Source organism: Kogia breviceps, chromosome 6 (assembly GCF_026419965.1).
Source record: "Kogia breviceps isolate mKogBre1 chromosome 6, mKogBre1 haplotype 1, whole genome shotgun sequence".
In the NCBI taxonomy this organism is placed as follows: Eukaryota; Metazoa; Chordata; class Mammalia; order Artiodactyla; family Physeteridae; genus Kogia; species Kogia breviceps.
Window position 1 is genome coordinate 21,638,193 of NC_081315.1, and position 26,548 is coordinate 21,664,740.

Here is a 26,548-nt window from a genome sequence, read left to right on the forward strand (position 1 = left end):
GGAGCCTGTGCTCCGCAACGGGAGAGTCCACAACAGTGAGAGGCCCGCGTACCGCGGGAAAAAAAAAAAAAGGGGGGGGGGGGATTTTATACCTAATAGTTTGTGCAACTATACTTCAATAATAATAATAGTAAGGTGCACTCACACAGGCTCTCATCAGGCACTGCTCCAAAGGCAGCTATGCTAGTCCTCTAGATTTGTGCTGAAGCCCAAATAAGATTTTGACTTTGGCAATGTGGTAGAGGAACAAATTGATAAAAGTAGACGGTACATTGTGAGAACAGCCATGGCTATCAGGCCACACACAGGAGCCAGGCAGCCCAGAGCTGACCCCTAGCAACCCAGAACCGGCACCCTGCCCTTAAGGTCAGGCTGAGTGGAAAAAGCCAGTCAGGGAATAAATGGTGAAGAGCAGCATCTGGGTGTGGACCTTCCAGATTTCCCTTCCACCATGTTCCACAGCAACAGTAAATAGTCTTCCAAAGTCCTAAACCCATCGTTCTCCTCCTAGGACCAACCCTGAGAAGTAGTTAGACAGAGTGGTGAGTCACACATACGCTGGAGGAATATTGTCTGGGTTTGAATCCCTGTCCTACCACTCATTAACCTTGGGAAGTAGTCAAAACTTGGGACTCAGTAGCCTCATCTTTTAAATGGAAATAATAATTACAACAGCCCCACAGGATGGTTGTGAAAATTAAGAGAGATGGTAACATGTAAAGCATTTAAAACAGTGTCTGGCACTCAGGAAATGCGAGCTGTTACTATTATTACTCTTTCCATCAATAGGATCATGGAGGCCCCCTTCCACGTCATGGCAAATTCTGGAAGCTACATAGTTGTTACATAAATGAATAGCTTAGAAGCATGAGCTGTTCCATTCTGAGGTAAAACAAAAATCCAACCAAATTTCTAAACACACACAAACGCACATACACACACAATTCTTATGCATGCCTTCTTTCTCCAAGTGAGACAATTATTTTTTTTATCCTTCTTTCTTAATAACTGCCTCCGGCCCTCTGGAAGGACAGGCTGAGACTCTGTCTGCCAGAGAGCTGAAACAAATAAAAAAGAAAATGGGAACAAGAGCAGTTTTCAGGCTGTGGCCAATCAGTATAGCAACTAAAAGAGCCAAAGCATACGTGGTCATTTACAATCAACACACCCTAATGTTTGTTACTATTCTAATGAATATGCAATGATGGAAAGGTCACCAGTAATAAGTCTAAGCCGGTGTTAGCTGAAGCAGACACAAGAAATAGATGAGAAAAAATTAACGTAGGAAAAAACCCGTCTGCAAACTTAAAGCCAAGAAGGTTAAGGTTTTTGGTTTGTTTTAGAGAGTTTTGTTTTGTTTTGTTGCTTAATTGTGGCATAGGATAGACATTTATCAGTGTATCACAGCAATAGAATCACCCGTGTAAATCCCAAGCCTAAAACAAACATTAGACTCAACCAAGTTCATTTCTTGTCCTTTTAATTTGATTGGAGTGAATCTATCTTTCACCTTGGAATTATAAAACAATATGAGTTGTTAGCAAAACAATCTGAATGTGACTTAATTCTGGGGCCTTCTCCTGGTTTTTTTCATATGCTTGTCAAAACTACTCAGACAGAACCAGAGAGAAAATATGCTTGCCCAAAGGAGAAGATGCAGAGGACAGAAAAATGGCTTTGTACCCAAGAATCTGCTAGATAGTGTATTCCACCTAAAAAGCTTTTTGTTATTTTTCTTGCTTTGTTGAGATGATCCAAGCACTCTAATTTATGAAGTTCTTTTTTTAAAAAAATAAATTTATTTATTTATTTTTGGCTGCGCTAGGTCTCATTGCTGCGTGCGGGATTTCTCTAGTTGCTGCGAGCAGGGCCTACTCTTTGTTGCGGTACACGGGCTCTAGGCGCGTGGGCTTCATGAGTTGTGGCACACAGCCTCAGTAGTTGTGGCGCACAGGCTTAACTGCTCTGCGGCATATGGGACCTTCCCGGACCAGGGCTCGAACCCACATCCCCTGCATCGGCAGGAGGATTCTCAACCACTGCGCCACCAGGGAAGCCCTATGAAATTCTTTACTTAGAAAATGTGCTGGTAAACCGACTACAAAGTAAACATCTTTAGAACTGAAGAAACAATATCTACATTTACACACTGTGTCTTCCTTGTTTGCATAGTGTGAGTCATATAAATCGGCCCACTGCTCATCCTCATAATTTTATCTGCCCAAATGCAAATTTCTAAAGGAAATTCAGCTAAAACACTGTAATACAGTATGACATTGTTTGAGATAGTCTACCAGTAAGAAATTAAGAGTCTAAAAGAATCACCCTGAGGGTCACCTACACATACACCTACACATAATGATTTGTAAATTTACAAATCATTAAGAAATGGTACAAAAAAGGACACGTTGGTTTCGCTATGAGATGGCAGATGGATACATGCTGATTGAAAGACAAGAGAAAAATGGCTTCAGCCAACTAGAAAAAAAAAGGTTGGGTTTCCAGCCACATTTTAAGACTCCAGCCCTGAAGTTTAGGACTCATGTCATAATTAATAAGGACGTGATGAAATATCTCAGCCAATATTACAGTTCAGGTCCATTCAAGAAATAGCTCTGGAGTTCCTCCTATACAACAGGCTCAATCTCTGCTTTCAAGAAGGTTGTCACACAGTGTTGGCCACTTACCCATAAAAGCTATACAGGACAAGGACCACTCATATATACAGTGATAGGAGAGCATGATGAGGGAAGGAGGGGCCCAGAGTTCTAAACAGAGAGGACCAGCAGAATTAGGAAACAATTCTTCACATCCTGCTGACTTGCTGAATTTTACACACCCTATTTCCAAACAGGGCACGTGCACATACGCATTAAATTTATAAACTACCATCTGTTAAACAAAACCCTTCAGTCAGTTCAGTGAACGTTGAGATCGCTTTTGTTTCTGTTTCTACCTGGTGGAAACCTCTAGGTAACCTGAAAGAAGGATGCAGATACTCCTAGGCTTTCAGGTAGTACCAGCATGGCTACACAAAGTTACTAAACACTTGAATTTTAGAAATATTTCCTTCCTACTGTCAAGTGTCCTTACAAATCAGTGGAATCGAACCATGAGTTTTGTGGTCCTAGGAGACTCAGTGATTTGCTCAAGGTTATATAGTTTGTTGGGGAAAAACCTGAACTAGCCCTGATTTCCTGGCTCCCCGTGTAATGTTCTTTGAGTTAGAACAAACTGCACCCCAATCATGGGGATGGGAGCCAGAGACAGAGGATAGTGGGAGCGTTTGTTATATTTGATAATCAGAAATTCTGTCTGTAGTATACATAGAACATAGATTATACAGCCACCCAGAGGAAGTTACCGGCTTGGTGCTGGTTGAACCTGGGAACCCTACAGTGCAGGTCAGGAGAAAAACAGGGAAAACCCTGACAGCAGCAGACCTCCAACGCTGAGACCAAAGGCTGGCGTGTTCACTTGCGCCCAGCACCCACCACCCAGACAGCACGGGGCAGAGCCCTCGTCAGGGGAAGGATGGGACTCCCTGGGTAAGGGGTTACAGGGAGGAGACCTTCTCAAGAGGTGGCCTCGCTTCCCCCCCTGCAGAACCACAAGCTGCGAGAAGGACCCAGTGCAGAGGCAGAAGGTGCCTGGGAATTTGTGCAGAACCAAAATGATGTGTCAGTAGGGAAAAAGCCACGAGAAGGAAAGTCAGAATGGGATTTCCACGAGGCTTTCCATGTATCTCCAAGAAACGTGCAGAAACATTTCCTCTATTTCAAAAAGCAATGAAGGGTCCACGTCCAAACGTCTCCTGGAGGTCCCTGCCCTTCTTTACCTCTTTTCCCCCCTTTCTATCTAGCTCTCTTCCCAGAGCCCCCCTCCTCCATCTCCACTGGTGGTGACAGTGAGGCAAGAACATCTGCAGTCGCCCACTGCTCCCAACACCAGGCCAGAGGCTGAGAAGCAGCAACGGAGAAGGTTCTTTGGGTCATCTGCCTCTAGCCTCCTCTCAGGAACGAGACCTCTGGGTGTCCCCCAGTCTCCTGAATACATGAATGCTCTCTCCGATTTCTATGACATCAGAGATGTCACCACTTCCATATGCTTCTCTTAATAAGAAAGGCTCAGGACTTCCCTGGCGGTCCAGTGGTTAAGACTCCATGCTTCCACTGCAGGGGGCACCGGTTCGATCCGGGGCGGCCAAACAAAACAAACAAAAATCTACTTTAAAAAGGCGGGGGGGGGGCTTCCCTGGTGGCGCAGTGGTTGAGAGTCCGCCTGCCGATGCAGGGGGCATGGGTTCATGTCCCGGTCTGGGAGGGTCCCGCGTGCCGCGGAGCGGCTGGGCCTGAGCATCCGGAGCCTGTGCTCAGCAACGCGAGAGGCCGCAGCGGTGAGAGGCCCGCGTACCGCAAAAAAAAAAAAAAAACGATACAATCTGTTTCGGTAAATGTTATGTGCTCTTAAAAATAATGTGTATTTGGGCTTACCTGGTGGCGCGGTGGTTGAGAGTCCGCCTGCCGATTCAGGGGACGCGGGTTCGTGCCCCGGTGCGGGAGGATCCCACGTGCCACGGAGCGGCTGGGCCCGTGAGCCATGGCCGCTGCGCCTGCGCGTCCGGAGCCTGTGCTCAGCAACGCGAGAGGCCGCAGCGGTGAGAGGCCCGCGTACAGCAAAAAAAAAAAAAAAAAAAAAAAAAGGATACAATCTGTTTCGGTAAATGTTATGTGCTCTTAAAAATAATGTGTATTTGGGCTTACCTGGTGGCGCAGTGGTTGAGAGTCCGCCTGCCGATTCAGGGGACGCGAGCTCGTGCCCTGCTCCGGGAGGATCCCACGTGCCACGGAGCGGCTGGGCCCGTGAGCCATGGCCGCTGCGCCTGCGCGTCCGGAGCCTGTGCTCCGCGAAGGGAGAGACCACAACAGTGAGAGGCCCGCGTACCGCAAAAAAAAAAAAAAAAAAAAAAGGACCATCCTTCTAAAGGCACAGTGGTCATGAGGGTGTTCAGCACTTGGGCAAAAGGGTTTTGTTTACGTACCGTAAGGAGCGGCCAAGGTGGGTCCTACGCCAATGTAACCATCGCCCCTGTTCTCGTGCTTGTCCACACTCTGCAGCTTGTCCCTGACCTCTCAGCATCACGCATGCGGCACTAATAGCAAGCTTAGGAAATGGAAAAGGAGGAGAGCCGCATTCTCTACGAATGCCTGTGTTCCCTGGTCCTTCTCTCCCAGAAGAATAGAGTTAATCAAGCAAGAGAGTAAAAATAAGAAAAAGAGACGTTCTTACTCATGTATTGACACTCGCCACAAAGTCTGGCCTATCTCAACGTGTCACTTTCCTTTCGCATCTACCTGGTCCCTCGTAGGACCAAAAAAAAAGGAAAAACAAAGGTGACTTCCAATTAACGACGTTCCTCACAGCTGTGCAGTCAAGAGGAGGAAAAACACCCTTTCTAACTTCCTCTGGCACTAACTGAAAACTCTGGACTTTGGGGAGGCTATTAGAAAAAGGTTAAATATGAGACTCGATAATGACATACCAGGGGACTCATGTCAGGGTTGTTTGAACACTACTCAGAAGCAATTGCTGTCGAGAGCTGGCGACCACTTTAAAGAGCGCTGGAAGAGAGGCGACGTCTGCAAGTAGATGCCTCTGTGGTGCCCTGGGAGGAGCAGGCTAAAGACTTCTTATTTTGCACGAACATCCTTGAAAATATTCATTCTCCATTCTTTAATTCAAAGATTACTAGATACTCATATCCGGTAATTCCTTCCCATACATGGCATATTTTCTTGTATTGCTCTTTGTTTAATTTTCATTTTACAGAGACATAGCTTTATGTATGCACCAGTACCCTCCCCTTTCTTTCACTGCTATAGCGTTTCTGGTCCACATCTTTAGACTTCATATTTCATTTATGCTAAACAAATTTGTCAATTATTTAATATCATCAGCAAGCATTTACTTCAAAAGTCATATTGGTATAACTTGAAAATGAGTATGCAACCCTTTCCTGCCCCTAAAGCTAGATCATTCCCTCTTATAAAATTTGTAGTTTTACCCAAAGCACTTTGTACTATCAATTACAGGGTTATGAACAACCAGCCACTAACGCTACCTGATTGGCTTACCGTCCCCTGTTGCTTTATAATGATAACTAGGTAGTATATAATTACACAGTCCCCAGAAGATACTTATAATTGAATCACAGGGCATTTTGTGAATGTTTGGGACAACAATTAGAGGACCGCAAAGTGACAGTATTTCTAACTCTCACCAGCTGGAATGTAAATGAAGCACCCTAAAATTCAATTATAAGAGTCCTTTAGGTATTAAATAATTATAATACAAATCACATTGGGGAGGCAAGTTTTTTTTTAATTGAACTGTCCCCATAACCCCTGAAGATTTTTATTTCCTAAGTATAAAACAACACAGCTGGATTTTCAGATTCACGGTTCTTCATCCAACCGGAAATGCTGTACCAAATGTAGAAGGTCAATAGCCTGTTTCTACTTTTGCTTTGCCACCCACTCATTTGGTGACCTAGTAAGTGAGCTGAGTCTTACTGTAGCTCTACTTATCCCATAAGCACACTGCATAATTAGAATATCCAATATTACTGTGCAAATATAAAATGGCCAAAAAGATATTTACAAATGTAATTCAATGGAAACAAGGATACTTCATCTAGCCAAATGTTCACCTATTCTTAACACCCCAAAATGTCTTATCATCCCTTACCCTCACCTTCTTCCTCTTGTCTCCTGCCTTCCTTTCTAGCTCTTTGTTTTTCCCCTATTCGTCCCTTCCAACTTCTCTACCATCTGTCCCTTGAGGGAGGCTGTGATAGGTGTAGCAAGACCTCCAGAGTAGCTGTGGGTAGCTCCACGGTGCTCAGGACAAGGAAGAGGAAAAGTCAAGCGTAGGTCTTTTTTAGTCATTACCTTCTTGCTTCCACATCTTAAAGGGAGAGAAGGTTAAGACTGCTCCCCTAACTCAGGAAACTCAGGAAGGTAAAAGCTGAAATACCTCTCCCTTGACTATGACTTGTGAAAACACACCATCAAGGGAAGGTTGACAGGATGTTCACACCATCAAGGAGCTCCTACAACCAACCCAGCAAGTCAACAGCAAACAGCAGCCCACTCATTCCTCGGGATGCTCTGCATCACGTCCAGGGCACAGGCATCCACTCTCCCAGGCCCCGGATGCTACGGCAAGTTGCCTCCCCACTTATACCAGATTTATAGCAGACCAATTTTCCTCCATTTAGAAACATTTTTTTCAAGGCCAGTGAACACAAATGTAAAACTAAAGGCCTGAAAAAATATCCGTTCCCCCAGATGTAATCTCTGATTAGTCATTAGTAGAACATCACAGAAATAAATAAATATACATACACATACATATGTATATTTTTTCCCAGTAGATTCGGCCTTGGAATGACATTTGTGCATGAGAAAAAGAAATTCACTCATTCCAGCTTCAGAATACAAGCTTTATGGGTGTTCTGCAAAAAAAAAAAAAAATCCCACAGAGATCAAGAATATGGTGACATTTGGTGCTCCTCCATCGTCGTATCACCCCCCCACCCCGTTTTCTCCTTTCAGCTCCTGAAATAAAAATATTCTCAGGCAGGCAGCACAATAGCACAGGCTACCGCCCTTCCTCATGGAGTGTGATTCTCTCTGAGACTCGCCTTCTGCTATGTTTGCAGGAACCACTCTCCCAGGACCGTGCGGCCCTTCTGGGTCTTCCCTTGCGCTTTGGAGTCAAGAAGAGAGGAACCAGAATGAATGACCCTGACTCCGTAGAGGCTGGCGTCATAAAGGCTTCAAGGATGATGGCACATCTCCGGCCGACGTGGGGCACTTTTGCGGGGCGGCCAAGGAGACCCCTCTGAGGAAAGTGAAGTTAATTAGTCTTTTTATGCGCACACACATGCCAGCTTCACACATTTAAAAAAAAGACCCATGCTAAGCAAAGGGCCTATTTTAGCAACGTCTTTTAAAAACTAGATAGACGGGCACACGCGCTCCCTGGGAGCAGCCACACTAGCCCTAACGTACTTGCTGGCTTTAGCTATTCCAGCCTTAAGAATGAAGAGGGAATGTGCAAAGCGCATCTGAAAAGCACTCAACACAACACAAAACAATGGTTACTCGCAAGAAGAAGTGAGCCCCCAGTGAAGTAATGCACCCCTAATAACTCTCTGGCATTCCTGCAGAAAATTTTCCTTTGGTAATGGAGCCACTGGGCTGCTGTGGAGAAAAAAGATCCCAGTTTCCCCTTGCGGAACAAATGATCTGATTAGTGACCAAAGGAAGGAGGCGTGAACGCTCCCCAAGCCTGAGCTTTTCCTCGTGGCCAGAGTCAGCCACCGTACAGCACCGCTGGCCTGGAGCCAAGAGCCCTCCTGCCAAGGAGACTAGAAGTTTCTGAAGAGCCACCACAGGCCCGGTGCTGGGAGAGTCACCCAGACAAAAGCGAGCCACCGAGTTCAACAACTGGCTTGCAAGGGGCACCATATGCTCCTCAATATTCTCCTGCTGCCGCACGGGGGCCTGTGCGCGGGGCTCCTGCGTGCTGCACAGCTGTCAGCCCAGGAGCTGTTTTATCATTATTTTCACTGTTTTATTACTTTTCTGGGAATTCAAATCAGTGTAACCGCCGCTTGATGCACCGGGTGAAAAATGGTGTCTCCCTCCCCCTCCTCCTTCAACCTAATGAATTGCCTTTTTTCATATCAAAGAGTAATGAGTACCAAACCACATAATATTTATTCATGGAACAAAAGACAGAGGAATGGAGCGGGTGGGGGAAGCAGAAGCAGCTCCTGGGTGTGGAGAGGAGAAAAGCTGCACATTTTAAAGGAGCTCTTCACGCTGATTCCCAGTGAAGATTCCCTGCGCAGGGAAATGCACACCTTTTCACTCTCCCCACCCCCTCCTAGCCCACCTTCAGCTAGTCCCGGGTCAATGCTTAGAGATCCTGCAGCTGAGTGCTGACAGTCACCTAACGGAACTCATCCCATACACTGGACCCTCAACTGTCTCAACATTTTCTTTCTCAGTGAAACTCCCCTACGAAGCCTTCTCTCCGCTCCTATGAGCATTAAACCTGTATATCCCAGAACGTTCTAGATAGACCCCTTTTTTCCATATCATCATGACCTCCATTGCGTATGAGGGCATGATCTGGCCCAGGGAGGAAGCTCTGTAGGAATAATGGCTACAGGGGAGCCTTATTTGCACATTTCTCTTACTTAGATGTTGCGAATTTTACCCCACCCCCTTCCCTTTTTGACATAGTCAACCTCTCACACTCTGTTCCACACATTTTCTTTTTAATTCAGAGAATAATGTACGATAGTCAGAATAATTTCATCCAACCAATGAAAAAGAATACATATATTATTATATGCATATATATAACTGAATCACTGAAACTAACACATTGTAAATTAACTATATTTCAATTTTAAAATGGTTAAAAAATGCTATGCTGGGATCACTAATCATTAAAGAAATGCAAATCAAAACTACAATGAGGTATCACCTCACACCGGTCAGAATGGCCATCATCAAAAAATCTACAAACAGTAAATTCTGGAGAGGGTGTGGGTAAAAGGGAACCCCCTTGCACTGTTGGTGGGAATGTAAATTGATACAGCCACTATGGAGAACAGTATGGAAGTTCCTTAAAAAACTGAAAATAGGGCTTCCCCGGTGGCGCAGTGATTGCGAGTCCACCTGCCGATGCAGGGGACACGGGTTCGTGTCCCCTCGTCCGGGGGGATCCCGCGTGGTGCGGAGCGGCTGGGCCCCTGAGCCATGGCCGCTGAGCCTGCGCGTCCGGAGCCTGTGCTCCGCAACGGGAGAGGCCACAACAGTGAGAGACCCGCGTACCACAAAAAAAAAAAAAAAAAAACCTGAAAATAGAATTACCATATGACCCAGCAATGCCACTACTGGGCATGTACCCTGAGAAAACCATAATTCAAAAAGAGCCATGTACCACAACGTTCATTGCAGCTCTATTTACAATAGCCAGGACATGCAAGCAACCTAAGGGTCAGTTGACAGATGAATGGATACAGAAGATGTGGCACATATATACAATGGAATATTACTCAGCCGTAAAAAGAAACGAAATTGAGTTATTTGCAGTGAGGTGGATGGACCTAGAGACTGTCATACAGAATGAAGTAAATCAGAAAGAGAAAAACAAATGCGGTATGCTAAAACATATATACGGAATCTAAAAAAAAAAAAAAAAAAAAAAAAAAGGTTCTGAAGAACCTAGGGGCAGGACAGGAATAAAGACGCAGATGTAGAGAATGGACTTGAGGACACGGGGAGGGGGAAGCGTAAACTGGGACGAAGTGAGAGAGTGGCATGGACATATATACACTACCAAATGTAGAATAGATAGCTAGTGGGAAGCAGCCACATAGCACAGGGAGATCAGCTTGGTGCTTTGTGACCACCTAGAGGGGTGGGATTGGGAGGGTGGGAGGGAGACGCAAGAGGGAGGAGATATGGGGATATATGTATACGTATTGCTGATTCACTTTGTTACACAGCAGAAATTAACACACCGTTGTAAAGCAATTATACTCCAATAAAGATGTTAAAAAATATTTTAGGGGCTTCCCTGGTGGCGCAGTGGTTGAGAGTCCGCCTGCCGATGCAGGGGACACGGGTTCGTGCCCCGGTCCGGGAAGATCCCACGTGCCGCGGAGCGGCTGGGCCCGTGAGCCATGGCCGCTGGGCCTGCGCGTCCGGAGCCTGCGCTCCGCAATGGGAGAGGCCACGACGGTGAGAGGCCCGCGTACCACAAAAAAAAAAAAAAAAAAAATATTTTATGTTGGGAATAAAAAAGTATTTTTTAAACTATGAAAAATATTTAAATTCTTAAAAATCACACAATAATCCACTTCTTATAACCCGGGCCACCCAGATGGTTGTGAATTTTAACACTGAAGAGTTTATTTGGATAATTTCCCTCAAACCGAGTAATGGAATCCTTTGCTTAAGCAACCCTCTTGCTTCCTCCTCTTACAGTCTCAGTTCTGTAAGTCTGTCAAAGCTAATTATCTCTCTTCTCAAATTTATTGCTCTTCAGTGTATCATGAACACACAGATTACGCAAAGTTGAAGAAAACAAGTGAAGTGTGCATTACACTGTGAAGGAAAAGACAGACATAAATAATTACTCAGCGTATCTACTCTCTGTTAATAGAGTAATGAAAATGGCATTAGGAGGAAAGGATGAGAATACCAAAGCCGGCCAATCCCCGTCCCTCTTCCATATATGGTTGTCCCCGCCCCCAGGAGCCAATACGAGAAACTCCAACACCATCACTTTAGGGTAGAGAGGGAAGCAAAATTCTTAGGTTGGCAGTCCTCTGACATTCCAGACCACAGATAAACACGGAGCCTACCAAACCAGTAACACAGACAACCTGCACCTCAGCAGAGGGAACAAAGACACGATTCTCCCAGGTACACACTATCATTAAGCTCCCTTCCTTGAAACTATTGTTACATATTTCCAAGTGTTCCAACTGGAATCTCAGGCCACAAACTTCAGGTTAAGAAAAAGCCCTTGAATGATTCATATCAGTCCTTTCAATCTAAGACCAGGATCAAACACTGAAAAAAAAAAAAAGAAAAAAAAAAGCAACAGTCCATTTGAATTTCAATAGCCAGGGTGCCAGGTTTCCCAGATCCACAAAGTACCAGTTTATCCTACTTTGTCACCCTCCAAGTCACCATGACATGGTCCAAGTTCATCGTGGGCTCCAGACCTATTCCACTCTGACATATACAACCTCCCCTCAAATATTTTTTTTAATATGGTTATCCAATGTTATGACAAACAGCTTTTTCAAATAGTCCTTCAATAGGTTCCGAGAAGTCAGCAGCATGAAATCCAAATCTCAAGTCATTGTTTCCGTGCTTCACGGAAGAAAACGAACGTGTTTTTAAAAATCCAATAGCAGCTGCAAACCATTTAGGAACTCCCAGTTAAACTGCAAAAGCCATTTTCAACCGTTTTAGCTGCGACAACTTCTAAACTGAGAAAGCTGCTTCTTTATATAAACCACCTCTGTTTACCCAACACCAGAGGATCTCCCAGGAAAGGGCTACTGCAGGATGTGAACAGTAAGAGAATGTTACAACCAGGGAGGTGCTGATCTGCACACATCACTGTGAGGAAATACCTTAAGTGATTAAAGATAAACACCACCTGCATACTCTGCAAAGAAGCCACTGCTGCAGCCACATTTCTTGTCAAGGCGGCCGGGAGGAAGGACGGACTGAAATGCCACAGTGGATTAGAACTGGGGACGAAAGGAGCCCAGAATAGAGGATGGGAGTGGGCCTAGGGGATGTATGTTTTACCCCCGCTGGGAACTCGCTTAGCCATTCTGAAGCCAAAACTCAAAAACCAACCATTAAAGCAGTTTTATTTCTTTTACTTAGTATCCAGAAAATTGTGTCCAGCTCTGACAAAATGTCCAATTTCTTTGCATAAATGCTAACGTTAACCTCCAGATATACCTCTGAATGAATTTATGTCCATAGTTATTGAACTCTCTTCAAAAAAGCAGGTCTGAAACACTTCCTTTTTGTAAGATATGTTTCTTAAAAACTCCATAAATGATGAGGTAAGACTTGATTCTAAGCATTTATTACCTATTCCAAATCATCTCTGGACTCTTTCAGAGAGAAATAAGAAAATGCTTTTCAAAGGAATTAGCAATTAGAAGTTTTCTGCAGCATAGCTGTAATCTCACCAGCCTTTGGAAAGCAGTTTTTATCTAATAACTATAATCAGATAGCTATGAAACAACTAATATTCAAAACAGAGAAGCATTTATCTGTCTACAATCATGTAAAGGTAAAATGTTATACTTGGGGCAAAATGCAAGGCAGCTGTCCACCTTATACATATGTGGAAGTTATCCTTCAAAGAAGACATTCTAGTGCTAGAAATGAAAGAAACAGATCCAGGAAAAATCAGAAGCAAGCATTAAAAAACTCAGATGACATTTCCTCAGAGGGACAGTAGACTAGCAAAAACTAAACTTCACTGTTTAAACTCGGCTGTCAGCAGAAGAGTCAAGGGTTGAAGTTGTATTGTGTGACCAGAGCAGCAACTTGAGGAACGTCTTCGTCGATCGGACTGGCTGGCCTAGTTGCAAGATTAGGAGCAAGGTTCTTATTTTACATGCCCAACCAACTCTTGTTATGTAAGCTACTGAAGCAGAAGCTATCCAGCTGTCCTCAAACTGAAGCCCCCTCCCCTAAAGGCTGCACTGAGCACACAGCTGCATTTGCTTAGCAGGCCAAAGGGGTTTTTCCCACTGAGATGCTATGCAGTGCAGCTAAATGGCAGAAAATGGCTGCTGCTACTCAGTATCTAGGTCATCAGTCGAAGCAGAGTGCTTGGTTTATTGGAATCACTTGGGAGAGAATGACCTCTAAAGTTGACACCAATCACCTACCTCTCCACCCTCGGTTTACTTCTGTTGTTCACATCGCTGCCACCTACATTTTGTACAAGTTTCCAGGTCCTCCTGTCACTTGACAAAGGTAAAACATGAGATGGTGGTAAAGGAAACGAGGAAAGAGGGACACATGAGGCCAGAGGTATGTGAGGCCGAGAGACAGCAAAGCGGGGGTGGGGGTGGGGGATCCTCGTTAGAAAACAGCAGGGCCAGCCAAGGACCAGCACTCCCACGGATCTTCACGTGGGCTCCTGTTCAAACCGATCTTAAAACCTAAAGGAAGTTCAAATAGGTGAGGACTGCTCCTTGGGAGGTCATGGTTAGTTAGAAAAGGCAGCTGCTCACTCAACCTTTTCAAGAGAGAACCTTCAGTCAGGTGAAGAAAGAATAATGCTGTAGCCAAGAGCGTAGATCCTAGAGCCAAACTCCTCCGGCTCCGTAAAGATATAGACTATAGCTCTTAGTATCTCGCGGTAGGGCAGCTGCCAGGCCAGAGGTAAATCAAAATGACCAAGAAGCCTGAAGGAGGGCGGTCTTGAGACCACTTCAGCACCTGTGTGTAATGAAAACTGATAGGACTCACTGTGGAAACAAACGCTGTGAGGCAACCGTGGAGGCAAGTCCATTCTGATGCATTTTCTAGAGCTGGCCAGGTCAGCAGGTTGTTATTACCATGTTACACAGATGACTGGATTAGTCAGGGTAACTGAACCTGTAAGGAAGTGGTAACTCACGGACCTGCGATTTTTATGACCACTCAAAGGTGCACCCGCTGCCACCCCAGGTACTGTATCACCAATGGATACACATTTGAGACATAAAGCCATGCAGGCCTGGGGAACACAAAAGCTCATGAAAGGTAAAGAGAACTACAGACTTGTTCAAGACAGTGAATTTCCCACTTTCACAGCATGAACAGGAGCTGTTAACTAGACTCCTACTCACATGGTCATTGGGACCAGATGAAAAGCAAGTCATTCGTGTAAGATGTGTGGCCAGATATACAGCCTTTAAAAATTAACAGTGTTCACACAGACTGCAAAGACACACACCAGTCGCTAGAGTTGATACTTTTCTTCTTAAGCCATAGTTTTCAGGAGACACAATTATCATTTGCCATTAAATAGGTTGTAATAAGATTCGAGGTCTATGTTAAACAATATTAGATTAAGAGATTTTTTTTGGCCAACTTCTTCTTTTTTTTTTTTTTTTTTTTTTTTGAGGTACGCGGGCCTCTCACTGCTGTGGCCTCTCCCGTTGCAGAGCACAGGCTCCGGATGCGCAGGCTCAGCGGCCATGGCTCACGGGCCCAGCCGCTCCGCGGCACGTGGGATCCTCCCGGACCAGGGCACGAACCCGTGTCCCCTGCATCGGCAGGCAGATTCTCAACCACTGCGCCACCAGGGAAGCCCCAACTTCTTCTTTTTATACATATTACATATATGGAAAAAAAATCCAAATCTGTGCTACAGAAATGTTCACATATACAAGGATATATGGATAAGGATGTTCATTGCAATTAAGTAAGGCTTAATTGGCAGAAAATGGCAGAAAATGAGGAACTACCAGAGTCTCTCGAAATGAGGGATCATTCAATAAATTATGGAACATTTTATTATGGAATGCTACATAACAGTTTAAAAAATGAGTCGAAGATCTATGTGGATTGAACTGGACAGGTCTCCAAAATATATTATGTGGAAAAAGTAAATCTCAGAACCACATTTATAATATGATTCCATTCAAGTGGGAAAAAACTAACGTGTGGTGTGTGGTGATGTACACTGTATAGTATATATGTGAGCAAAAAGAGGAAGGTCTGGAGAGAGAGATTCCAAACCATGATAACTTCTGGGGGCAGAGGGGAGACACTGAGGAAGAGGAATCGAGTCACTTAATCTACTCATTTTCATTGAGCAATTTAGTCCACAAATATTTAGAGCTCCTCCCATGTACAGGTAGGTCTTTTCTGGTTGTTGCTTTTTTTTTCTTTTTTTTTTTTTTCTGGCCGCACCACGTGGCTTGTGGGATCTTAGTTCCCTGACCAGGGATCGAACTCCGGCACTGGACCGCCAGGGAATTCCCAGTTAGATCTTTTTCTATCATGAGGATATAAAGAGGATTAAAGAGACAAAGGCCCTATCCTCTTTTCACTGGTATTTTATTTTTATATTGTTTTAAAGTTTTATAATTTAAAAAAGATGTCATCTATTCTCCAACATTTCAGCTAATTGAACAACTTTTGCTGGCACATTTTCGCTCAACACAGACCATTTCACCTGTGAACAGCTTCCATTTTCATATGACTGTTTTTTTAACATATTAAACCAAACCTTACTCCTAATAACCGCCAACCACTGATCCTAACTTTATCCCCTTGAGGCCATAAAGAGCACATCTAATCCTTTTTTCACATGACAGCCCTTCAAATATTTTAAGAAAGCAATCATATCATCCCTGAAATCAGACTAAACACCTCCAGGTCTCCCAACTGCTCTTCATGTGACATGGTTTCAAGTCCCTTGCACCTTTCTGCTTGTTTCTTTCTAAATGCTCCCTCTCCCTTTGTCTAATTTCCTCTAAAAGCTTGATGTCAAGTGGTGATTATGGTGCTACAATTGTTACCTAGTCCAAAAACAGGAAAGAAAGATGATCATCAGCCTCATTTTTAACAACCATCCTTTAATCTTATTCTCCACCACACCAACTAACCCTCTCCCCTCCACAAAGTGATTTTATTTGAAAGACAGTGAAACAAATGTTGCTTTAGAAAGCAATGCAAGAAAGCTATAGAAAGCTTGCAAGAAGATACAAAGCATTTAGTATCCTTGGGATTTTCCTAAATGTTGGGTTATTAATGACTCCCATTAACATGTTCTCATAAAACCACAAAGACCATTTTATACAGCTAATCTGAAACATGAATGATGCTCTGCTGTGAGTCCAACGAGAGCAAGGACCCTGGTTCACTACTGTATCCCCAATGCCTAGAAATAGTGTCCAATATGTAGCAGTTGCTCAAGCCCTCACCGTGAGACCTTGGCTTATGCCTGAGTGAAATAAGCCCCAAATCACTCTAAGTCTGCACTTGGGTGGGAGGCAAGCAAGTAAGTGATAGGACAGTAGCTCATAAAAATAAGCCTAGCCTTTGATTAGCACCATCAAGTCTTTGGGACTCTTACATATATTAATTCATTTGAGCCGAACAATCGCTCGGGGAGGTAAAAAGAATGACTACTGTTCACCTTCCCAACGTGAAGTGAAACACCAGACTGTCCCATGGCCAGAGCTGAGATGCAACAGGGCGGCCGGCTCTTTGACTTCTTCCCAGGGACTCTGTACCGCCTGGCAGCATCCCCTCCCCTCTCCACCCCGTTAAGTAGTAAGAGTGTTTTTGAAAAGCTGTGAGGAAAGCCACACTCTGTACTTGCAACATTCTAGGGGAGCTCCCTGTTTAAGGCAGGGTTTCTCAAGGGCAGCAACACTGGTATTTTGGACAGGGTGACTCTTTGTTGTGGGTGCACTGTAGGATGTTCAACAGCGTCCCTGGCTTCTACCCACGAGACGGCAGTAGCACCCCTCCAGTTGTGACAACTGAAAAATGTGTCCCAACGTTGCCAAATGTTCAGGGCGGGGGCAAAATCTCCACCGATTGAGAATTTCTGATTTAAAGGAATCCTATGGTAAATCCATTTAAGTGGCAGAGGTAGTCATTTAAAGGAGCATGGAAATATTATAGGAAATGATTTTTTTTCCAGATATTGGGATACAAACAATAATGCCATTAGCTCTGAAAAATACATATTTGAGTTTTAGTAAGGTCTGCAGGTTCAGAATAGACTACTAAAAGCATATGTTATCACCATAAACTCCCAAGGCACCAGGATACTATCTGTTTACCCCAAATGAGCAAAACCAATCACCTCTTTTGCCACCCAGTCCAGGAGATGCCTCCAAAATCCTCACCCCCGCTTGCCTCTCTTACCTTACCACTAGAGCTCCTAAAGTCCTTTACTGGGTACCAATCCCTTTAGATTCACTCTCAATCACTGACTTACTTTCAGCATCTAACAAACAATCAAAGGAAAAAAAATAACCCACCACTGTGAGAATAAAGGGCACTGGCAGAGCTTGTCTTAGAGCTGTGCGATCCTTTTGAGTCACAGTTACGACCCAGGTTGAATCTGCACAAATAGACTCAGCACTTCAGCCTTTTCTTTTGAAGGGAAAGAAGCCCCGGCCCTGCCATGGGTTTTCTGGAGGTTGAGAAAGATCTTGCGAGAGGGAAGGAAAGAAATGATACAGTAATGTATCCTAAAAATCGTCTTCGCACACATAAGCACAAGTGAAATCTGTTGAGGACTGAGAGTCCATAACGTGAAACATTACAAAACCAGATTCTACCCAACAGAATGGAGGCTTCAGGAGTTAGAAATTCTGGAGATTATTAGTTTAAATAGTTCGCTCAAGTTTTCTATGGTTGTTAAGCTATTGCTTAAGGAGGATAAATGTTAGTTATTCTCACTTTAAAAGATTCTACTTCAGCATAAAGGTCATTCCAACCAATGGACGGTCCAATATAATTAAAAGAGGTGTCTAAATTACTCTTAGGAAATCACTTTCCTTATGTCAGAGGAAGTACTGAAGGCCTTTTGAGATTTTTATTAAATTCCCCCAAGAACAGAATGCACAGCTTAACATAAAAAAAAAAAAAAAAAAAAAAAAAAAAAAAAGCACTGAGCCATAGTAGTAATAATGGCTTTTTTGATGCACGTGTGTATGGTGGCCCTAAGCGAACACCGTGTTTCTTTGCCAAATGGAGTTGCTTATCCACAGCTCAAAAGCCCCTCAACTGTTTAACAGATGGAATAGCCAGGTATGCTTTTAAAACAAAGTGTGCGCCTTCTCTGATCCACGGAATAGAACCCTATGATCTTTAAGTATTCTTTATACGGCAGACCCTCAACTCCATCTTCTGAGTGATTTGTTGTGTTTTTTTGTTTTTTTTCTGTACGCGGGCCTCTCACTGTTGTGGCCTCTCCCGTTGCTGAGCACAGGCTCCGGATGCGCAGGCTCAGCAGCCATGGCTCACGGGCCCAGCCGCTCCGCGGCACGTGGGATCCTCCCGGACCGGGGCACGAACCCGCGTCCCCTGCATCGGCAGGCGGACTCTCAACCACTGCGCCACCGGGGAAGCCCCTTCTTAGTGATTTTTTTTTTTTTTTTTTTTTTTTTTAAATCCAGTCTTATTCCTTTAGTTCTTTAAACTTTGTTAGATTTAAACAACAAAAAAAGGTTGGTTTTTTTTTTCCTAAGTTTTTGGTGCTAGCTGATTTTCCAAAAGCTCCATTTCCATCTCACAAACATGAATAGTGAATTTTTGAATGTGTCTGTCTGAAAAGCATGCTGTATTTTTTAAATGAAAATTTGATTTGGGGGATCCAATAACTTTGGCGCAGACATCTGTAAATCAGCTTCTTCTGCAATGTCAAATTAGTTTGAAACAACACGAAAGTAAGTATACTATTTTACTGAAAATGTCACAGGAAAGGGGAATAACTCAGCCTGAAACTGTTGAGAAGTCACTGGCATCAAGTCTAATGCTGATCAAAAAACAAAACACCTGTTCTTCCCTTAAACCTAGCTTAAATAAGACTGAAAATCTAAAAAGAACATACTACGCTGTCAAAGTGGATGCAAGAGTGTGATTTAGCTTTTTCACTTCCACGAGGCACTACAGACTATGTACCAGAATCACTGAATGAATGAATGACATTTAAAAATCCAGTCTATTCTATGATTTTCACTAATGAAGAGTAAATGGTATACTGAATCAAACCCATAATTATTCCAAAATAATTGGTATCTTATCCAATTGTTTCATTAGTTATAGAGGAGGAAGCACCAAAATTAAATTTCTCTTCTCATTGCTTCTTCCCACTCTTTGGTAAAAGTGCTAAAGATCAGTGAAAAGACCAAAAGGTTGGCGGCAGAAGGCGGAAAGAAAAACAAGGCAAACAGCTGGATCTGAAAACTCGATAATCAGCCTGTGAATAATAGAGTGAAAAATGCAAAGCTATTTGGGAGAATTAAAAGGCAGATATTATGAAAATCTTGGGACTGAGTTTTAAATATGTTCCTTTTTATGAGACTTTGATGTCTGATTTATTTCACAGTTCTCTATGATGGGTAAAATGTGGAAAGAGATGACAGAATTAAGCTGAAGAATGTAGTACAGAAGTGTTAATGAATACACATGGAGCACTGATTACAAGTAAAACTCTGTAAGTGACACTAAATAAACCCTAAGTACTTCAGACATAGCCAAGAACCACTACGTAGTGTGCAGAACGGCTTATCATACTAGATTCCTCCTATAGTAGCAGCACAAATGAGAGAGAGGGAGAGATTCCACCATTCTTATCTCAACCAAGTGGAAAAACCTTGTCAGGAAACCTTTTCAACAACAGTTGGCTATATTGGTCTCAGAGAGGTATTTAGAAAATAACGCTACGTAACTCCACTTTTAAGGTTTAAAATCCTCATCCTTCTTACAGAAATGTCAGTACACCTTGTCCGGGGACTGCTCATTTTCCTCATATCAAGTAGCAGAAAACCTCCAAAGATTCTAAAGCTTGCCCTTATGATTCTAATGCGACTGGATAGAAAGTATCAAACATGCCATCTGCCTGAAAACTCAGCTTTGCCTGGGAAAGGAACGCAGCCTGAAGAGCATTTTGTAGATTATGATGAATGATTAACCGTGCCTCTACTTTTCTGATCATTGGCTGCCCATTACTAAATAAAATGTACCACAACTAAAATACATACATAACACAATTAAACATGTACTGCAGCTTTTCGTTGTTGTTGTTCAATTCTTCTTGAGAATTAAAAGACAAACACTTGTGAAGCACAGGGAAATGAAATTTCAAAAAGTTTTTCACAAACTTAAGGCACACCCTGTGTGGACTGTGGAAGGTTTTTCAAGGGACACTATCAATCCTATCACCCAGGAAAGTAGAACAGGATAAGCCAAAGAAAAGGTTCATAGGAAAGATTTAGAAATGGTTTGACATTACAAGCTTGCCAAAAAACCTAGATACAAAGCCAGTAATTTACCTTCAACAGGATAAGAAATGGGAAACCGGATTCATTTATATGGAGATTTAGCCCTGGACTAGTATGTTGACATTTCCTGGATCTCTTCCAGGAGTAGATGAGAACATTTTGGATAGGTTGCACTTTTCTCTAATACTCAGCGTTTAATATGCTTATTATCAAATGAATTTTATGTGATAAACTGTTCAGAGCAGGAATCACATGGATTTATACAGACTTTAAGCTGTGTATAAATTAAGCACACTCTGAAAGTTATGATGGTGCTATGAAGTAGAAAGGTTATGAAAACATGGAATTTATCCAGGTCAAGTAAGACTACCACCATTTTGAAATTCTGAAGACTGCACTGTCATGCTTTTTGGTATGCCTGAATGATTACACCTTCGTCAAGCCACTCTATCTTTGGCTTGAGAATGAACTTGTCAGTCGTAATTTATCTTAAAACTTTAACCAGGACTTCAGGTTTAAGTACAGAAAATGAACAACGTCTCATTCTGCTACGACAAATTAAAACTATTTTAGAAGACACCTTTTCAATGAGATTCTCTAACAGGTGAAATCAATAGTTCTCACCAACAACTCTTGTGGAGGGGGGGAGGAGGGGGAGACCCTTCTGAATAAAGAAAGTGTGTGCGGGGAGAGTCATTTGACTACGTGTCCAGAAACTACCTTTCACCTGAAGTAATGTAGCTTCCAACCCAGGCCTGGGCTATCCACTCTCTAACAGGGCTATTATGGACCCACACAAAACCGAGGCCCCTCCCAGCAGCCTGGAGCCAAAGGAAGATTTCTATTTTACCTCACCCACCTGGCTTCTGGTTTGCTTGTTTGCTTTTCATCCCTATGCTTGTAAATGTGTAAGAAAACAAACCAAAAGAGGTAAATCCTTGATTAGACTGCCTTCTTAATCCAAGCCAAGCAGAAAGAGAACTAATCAATATTTAGTACTTTGGACATACTGGCCCTCAGAAGGTAAACAATAGCAATAAAACAGAAAAGAATCCTATTCATCTATATTTTTATCATCACCATCATTATTATTTGCCTCTGGTTGATTATGGCTTTTCTTTAGGGGTTTCCAAATAGCTCAATCTGAGAACTAATTATAATTGCTCTGTGCCCCGCCCCCCTCCCAGAGCCCAACTAAAATCCAGCAGCTAATTCAAAAAAAGGAAGATTAACGTGGTTTTTTGCAACCTGTTCTCAAGATTTTATCTCACACACAGGCTAAGTTAAAATACTCTTTCACTTCAGGGACCAATGTACAATTTTAAACTATTTTTAAAGGAAAAATAACTTGTAGAGGAGGATGTTAACTTTTTTCCTTTTTTTTATGGTACCTAGAATTTACATGCAACTCTTTGCTTAAGGTTTAAGGCTGTTTATTTTCATTACACTCATCACACATACTTGGACCACTTATATCAATGGGTGATGCATATATGAAATACAGTTAAAGCTAGAACATACTCCTGTACATCGGTCTAATCGATAGGCTAAATTACTGTCACAAAACTGATAGAAAAATGTTATTTTCAGGCAATCATTTTTCAAGTCTGTTAACTTGCTGAACTGAGATTCACCATGAAATTTACTGTTTCGGTCTCATCCACTCAAGTAAGCACCATCTTTTTTCATTTTCAAAAGTAAGCTCTGGCTTGGGCTTGCTACCTCCTTCCAGGTAACTTCAGGACCCTGGGTTTGCTCCCACCTTCGGGTGTATCATAGCCCAGGCGCGCGCACCCGGACTGCCCCCACTACCCCTCCCAGGGCCGATATGGCACCCTCGAGAGCACACAACCCAAACGCTAAAACTTTCCGGCCGCAAACTCTACTGCTCTCGCCCGCGATCAAAAGCGACCGGGCACCGGCTTTTTGTTCCAGCGCTGCTCAGTTTGCGAGGTAACGCCACAACAGTCCTCCATCCCCCAAGGTCGGGAGAAAGGCCGTGGGACTGAGATTTTTGGAGCCTCCCGAAAAGAAGCCCATTCCTACGCAATCCGAGCGAGTGGGGCGTACAAACACAGGAAAAGAGGGCGTGGAGCAGGCAACGACGATATTCTCAGCGCCTTTCAAATACTACTTGAGTCTTAGGTTCACGAAGTGAGTCTCCCCCATCGGTGGCAGAGCGCGAATGGGGGGGGGCGGGGAATAGGAGACGGCGTGGACCCGGAGAGAAATAGGTACCAGCAAGGCGTGCGAGATAGTCAAGATGCAGGTCCGACCCCGCCCCCGGCTACAATCAGAAAAGCTACAGTGTGTCAGTGGTTTTCGGCTTCCTGTTTGTAAAGCGAGAACCTCCCTCCCTGACTCTGTGACCGTCGTTCTTCCTCCCCACCGAGTACGCCTCTTCTTCGCGCTCCGGGCTAGCTCGGCGGCTGGGGCGGGGGGAGCGCGGGCCCGCGGGGCGGGGGCGGCCGCGGGGGAGGGGCAGGGCCTCGGGGCGCAGCGCCCCTCCCAGCCGGGCGGCCTCCGGGGCGAGCCGGGCCGCGAGGCGGACAAAGCGCCTCCCGCTCCCTCCCCCACGGCCGCGTTCCAGAAGGGAGGGGGAAGGCGGGCTCGAGGAAGGTGGGAGGAGGAAAAGGAGTACGGAGGGGGCGAGGAAGAGGAGGAGGAGGGAAGGTGCTGCCGGCGGGACTGGGCAGGATCCTGCCGAGGAGGGAGGGGAGGGAGGAGGGGCTGGGCGGCCTCGGAGAGCAAGGAGGAGGGAAGGATTCTTGAAGCCCAAGATAAACAAATTGTTCCTCTTCACGTGCGGGGTGGGGGGAGGTGGGGAGGGTGGGGAGTGAGCGCGGCGGCCTCTCCTCTTCCCCTCCCCCAAGCCGGCTCTTTGTCACGGAACGCCCAGCGAAAGCCCGCGCCCGCACCACGTCCGACGCCGACGACCCCCAGACCGGGGACGTGCGCGATTTATAAGCCGCACAACGAGAGGGCCTCCCGCGCCGCCGATCGAGGTGCGGTCTGCAGGGAAACGCGAGAAGGCGCGCGGCCCCGCTACACTCCCGGATTCCCACCGCCCGCCCCACTGCGCACACGCGCGCAGCCCAAATCCGGGCCGTGCGGCGGCGGAGGGGGCTGCAGACACCTTTCTCAAGCTTCCGGCTCCCCCCCCCCCCCCACGAAAGGAAAGCAAAAGAACCGGAGAGTGGAGATAGGAGAAAGGATTCTACCCTCAGGGTTAGCGGGTGGGAACTGCCCCTTCCTCCCGGAGAAGTTAAGCCATTGGCTGCTCCTCCTACCTCCAACCCACCCGCCCAGCCATTTAAGCCTCTTTCACCTCCCCGCTACCTTCCACTCCTCCGGGCGTATCAGACTGGCCCGGAAAGTTGGCGGGGAGCGGGGCGGGAGAGCAGCGGAGAAAGCTCTGTGCAAGCAAGTTTAAGAGGAGGAGGGGAGAGAATCCCCGGCGAAGTTGCGTGGCGGGGACTCTCCGCGCAAGCTCAGGGCGTCGCTCTCCCCTCCCGCCCCGGCGAGTGCCGCGACCCTCAGAGCCGCTCCACCTGCCGGGCCGGCCCGGGGTCTCGAGCTGCGAGGGAGCGCATCCGCGCGCGCTCTCGTGGACGCGCGCGCGCAGCCACCTTCGCTTGCTTCTCACCCACCTCAAAGTTCATTCACAAAACTCTCAGACTTTCTCAGCCCAAAGGGGGTGAGCTGGGGAGAGGAGGCGAGAGCATCTCCCTTCCTCCTCCTCCTTCTCCTCCCCCCAGGTTCGAGGGCCGCCTTGGTGCCCGCCCAGAATCTGCGACAGCATCAATTTCTCCCTGCACTCGGCGGACGTGCTGAGAGGGGTGGGCGAAGGGGGACCGGTCTGGGGAGCCCAGGCGGCCAGGCGAGGGGTGGGGTGGGGAGCGGCGAAGAGGAGGAGCGAGGTTTCAACTCTGGGTTCACTCTTGCAAATCGGTATCGAAGAAAGGGAGAGGGGGGAAAACTTTTCCAGTGCCTCTCACTCGGACGCTCCTCCAGGCTCCCTCCGTCCCTCGCAGTCGTGCCTGGCTTCTCCCCCTCTCGCCCCCTCTTCCCCAAATCTGACAACCCTGACAGATTAACAGGTAGCGGCGACGGCAGCTTTCGCCTCACGAAAGTTGACGTTAACCCTTCGGCTTCAGCCCACTTCGCCCGCCGTGCAAGTCAGGTACCCGTGCCCCCGTGTAACAAGCTCCACGCCCCCCCCCTCCACGCGCGCGCCCTCACCATGATCAGCGTGTGGCTCCTCTGCTCCGCCGAGGCAGCCTCCGCATCTTGCTGGGCTTTGCTCTGGTGCTGTTGCTTGCCCGTGCCGGCGCCCGATTTCTTGGCCCTCTGCTCCAGGGTCCGCTGGTAGAGGCTCACGGTGTCCCGGCGCTCCAGCTCCAGCTGCTCCACCTGAGCCTGCTGGTACCTGTTCTCGCAGTTGACGTGGTGCCGCCGGCAGCCCTCGATGCGCTGGCGGAGCCGCTCCACCACCGTGCTGTGCTTGGGGACGGCCGCCGAGCCGCCGCCGCCGCCGCTGCCGCCGCCGCCGCCGCCGCCGCCGCCGCCGCCAGCGGGGTGATTGCTAGTCGGAGCAGCGGGAGTACTATTGGGAGTGTTATTCACAGCGATCCCGGCCCCGCCGAGGCTGCTGCTCAGGCTACTGCTGATGCAAATACTACTGCCATTCGCGGCAGCGGCGGGGGCTGCGAAATCCCCCATCCTGCTCCCCGGGCACACTATTTTGGAAGAACTTTTTTTATCCACCCCCTATCAGCCTCCTCCTTGGGTCCAAGGATTAAAATAGTTTAAGTGGAACGCGGGGGAGACGCAAGCACATGGATGGAAGCAGCGATCCCGACCGGGCGAAAAAAAAGGGGGAGAGATTTTGGGGTGGTTTTTTTTGTTGTTTCCTTTTTTTAAACTGTAAAGCTCGAGGGGGAAAAAAGGGGGGTGTTATCAGAATACCATCAGACACCTATCAACAAAAAGAATCACAACAAACTGAGCCAGCAGCAAATCGGGTTGCAACTCAAGGGAAGATCCGTTCTTCGCCTGCCTTCTTTTTATAATCCATTATTTTCTAATAAATTCCAGGAGATTTCCGGTGGTTGGCAAGCATTTTCTCCCTACGTACCGAAAAACACACCCCATGTACACACACAAGCATATGCCTCCAGTGCGGACACGCGCGACACACACTCACTCCACACCGCATCGGAAAACGGCAAGCTTGCTTATTGCATTTTCCTTCCACAAAAAAAGTTTTGGTGTTTATGCCGCCCCGTGTTCTCAAAGTACTTTGGCTGCTCAGTTGCATTTCACAGGAACCTAGATATCGAATCCTCGGGCTGGGGGAAGTAAACACATGGACAGTCCGAGGCGACTGCAAAAGTAGATCGGTGAAGTCCTTTGCAAAACGCCGCGCGGAGAGCAGCCCCTAACGCTCGGCTGGGCTGCCGCTGCCGCCGCTGCTCCTGCCACCATCACAATGATCAACTGCTCGCCGCCGCCGCCGCCGCCGCCTCCTCCTCCTCCTCTCGCTCCTCCACCTCCTCCTCCATGCCAGCGGAGTGATATCAGGACGCGCGAGCTCAGTAAACACGGCAGCGGCGGCGGCTGGAGGCCGTGAGACAAGCCCGGGGACACGGCGCAAAACCCGGCGCGGACTCTCCGCCGGCAGGAGCGGGCGCGGCGCGCACCGGCACCCGGCTCCCGCCTCCCTCCGCTCGTCCTCCCCGCCCCTCCCACAACCCCAACCTCACTGCCACCGGGACTGGGAAGCCGGCGCTGCCAGAAAAGAGAAAAAGAAAGATTCTGGGGGATCTCGGGAATGAATCAACTTTTGACGCGCGCGCGCGCGCGCGCGTGTGTGTGTGTGTGTGTGCGCGCGCGTGTGTGTGTATGTGTGTGCGCGCGGACGACCGTGGGGACGCGCCTGGCTGGATTTAA

At 46.3% G+C, this 26,548-nt stretch overlaps 1 protein-coding gene across 2 annotated transcripts in view; it reads right to left on the reverse strand.

Annotated features, from left to right (window-relative positions):
• The window catches only part of MAML3 (mastermind like transcriptional coactivator 3), a 422,149-nt gene extending 396,056 nt beyond the window's left edge, over positions 1-26,093 (reverse strand). The window contains exon 1 of one of the 2 annotated variants that reach the window (XM_059067547.2): positions 24,839-26,093. In XM_059067547.2, coding sequence (XP_058923530.1) covers positions 24,839-25,318 — 480 coding nt within the window. In that variant the 5' untranslated portion in view covers positions 25,319-26,093. The remainder of the gene's footprint in view (positions 1-24,838) is intronic. The other variant, XM_067035558.1, reaches the window with a different exon arrangement.
• Positions 26,094-26,548: the final 455 nt, after the last annotated feature.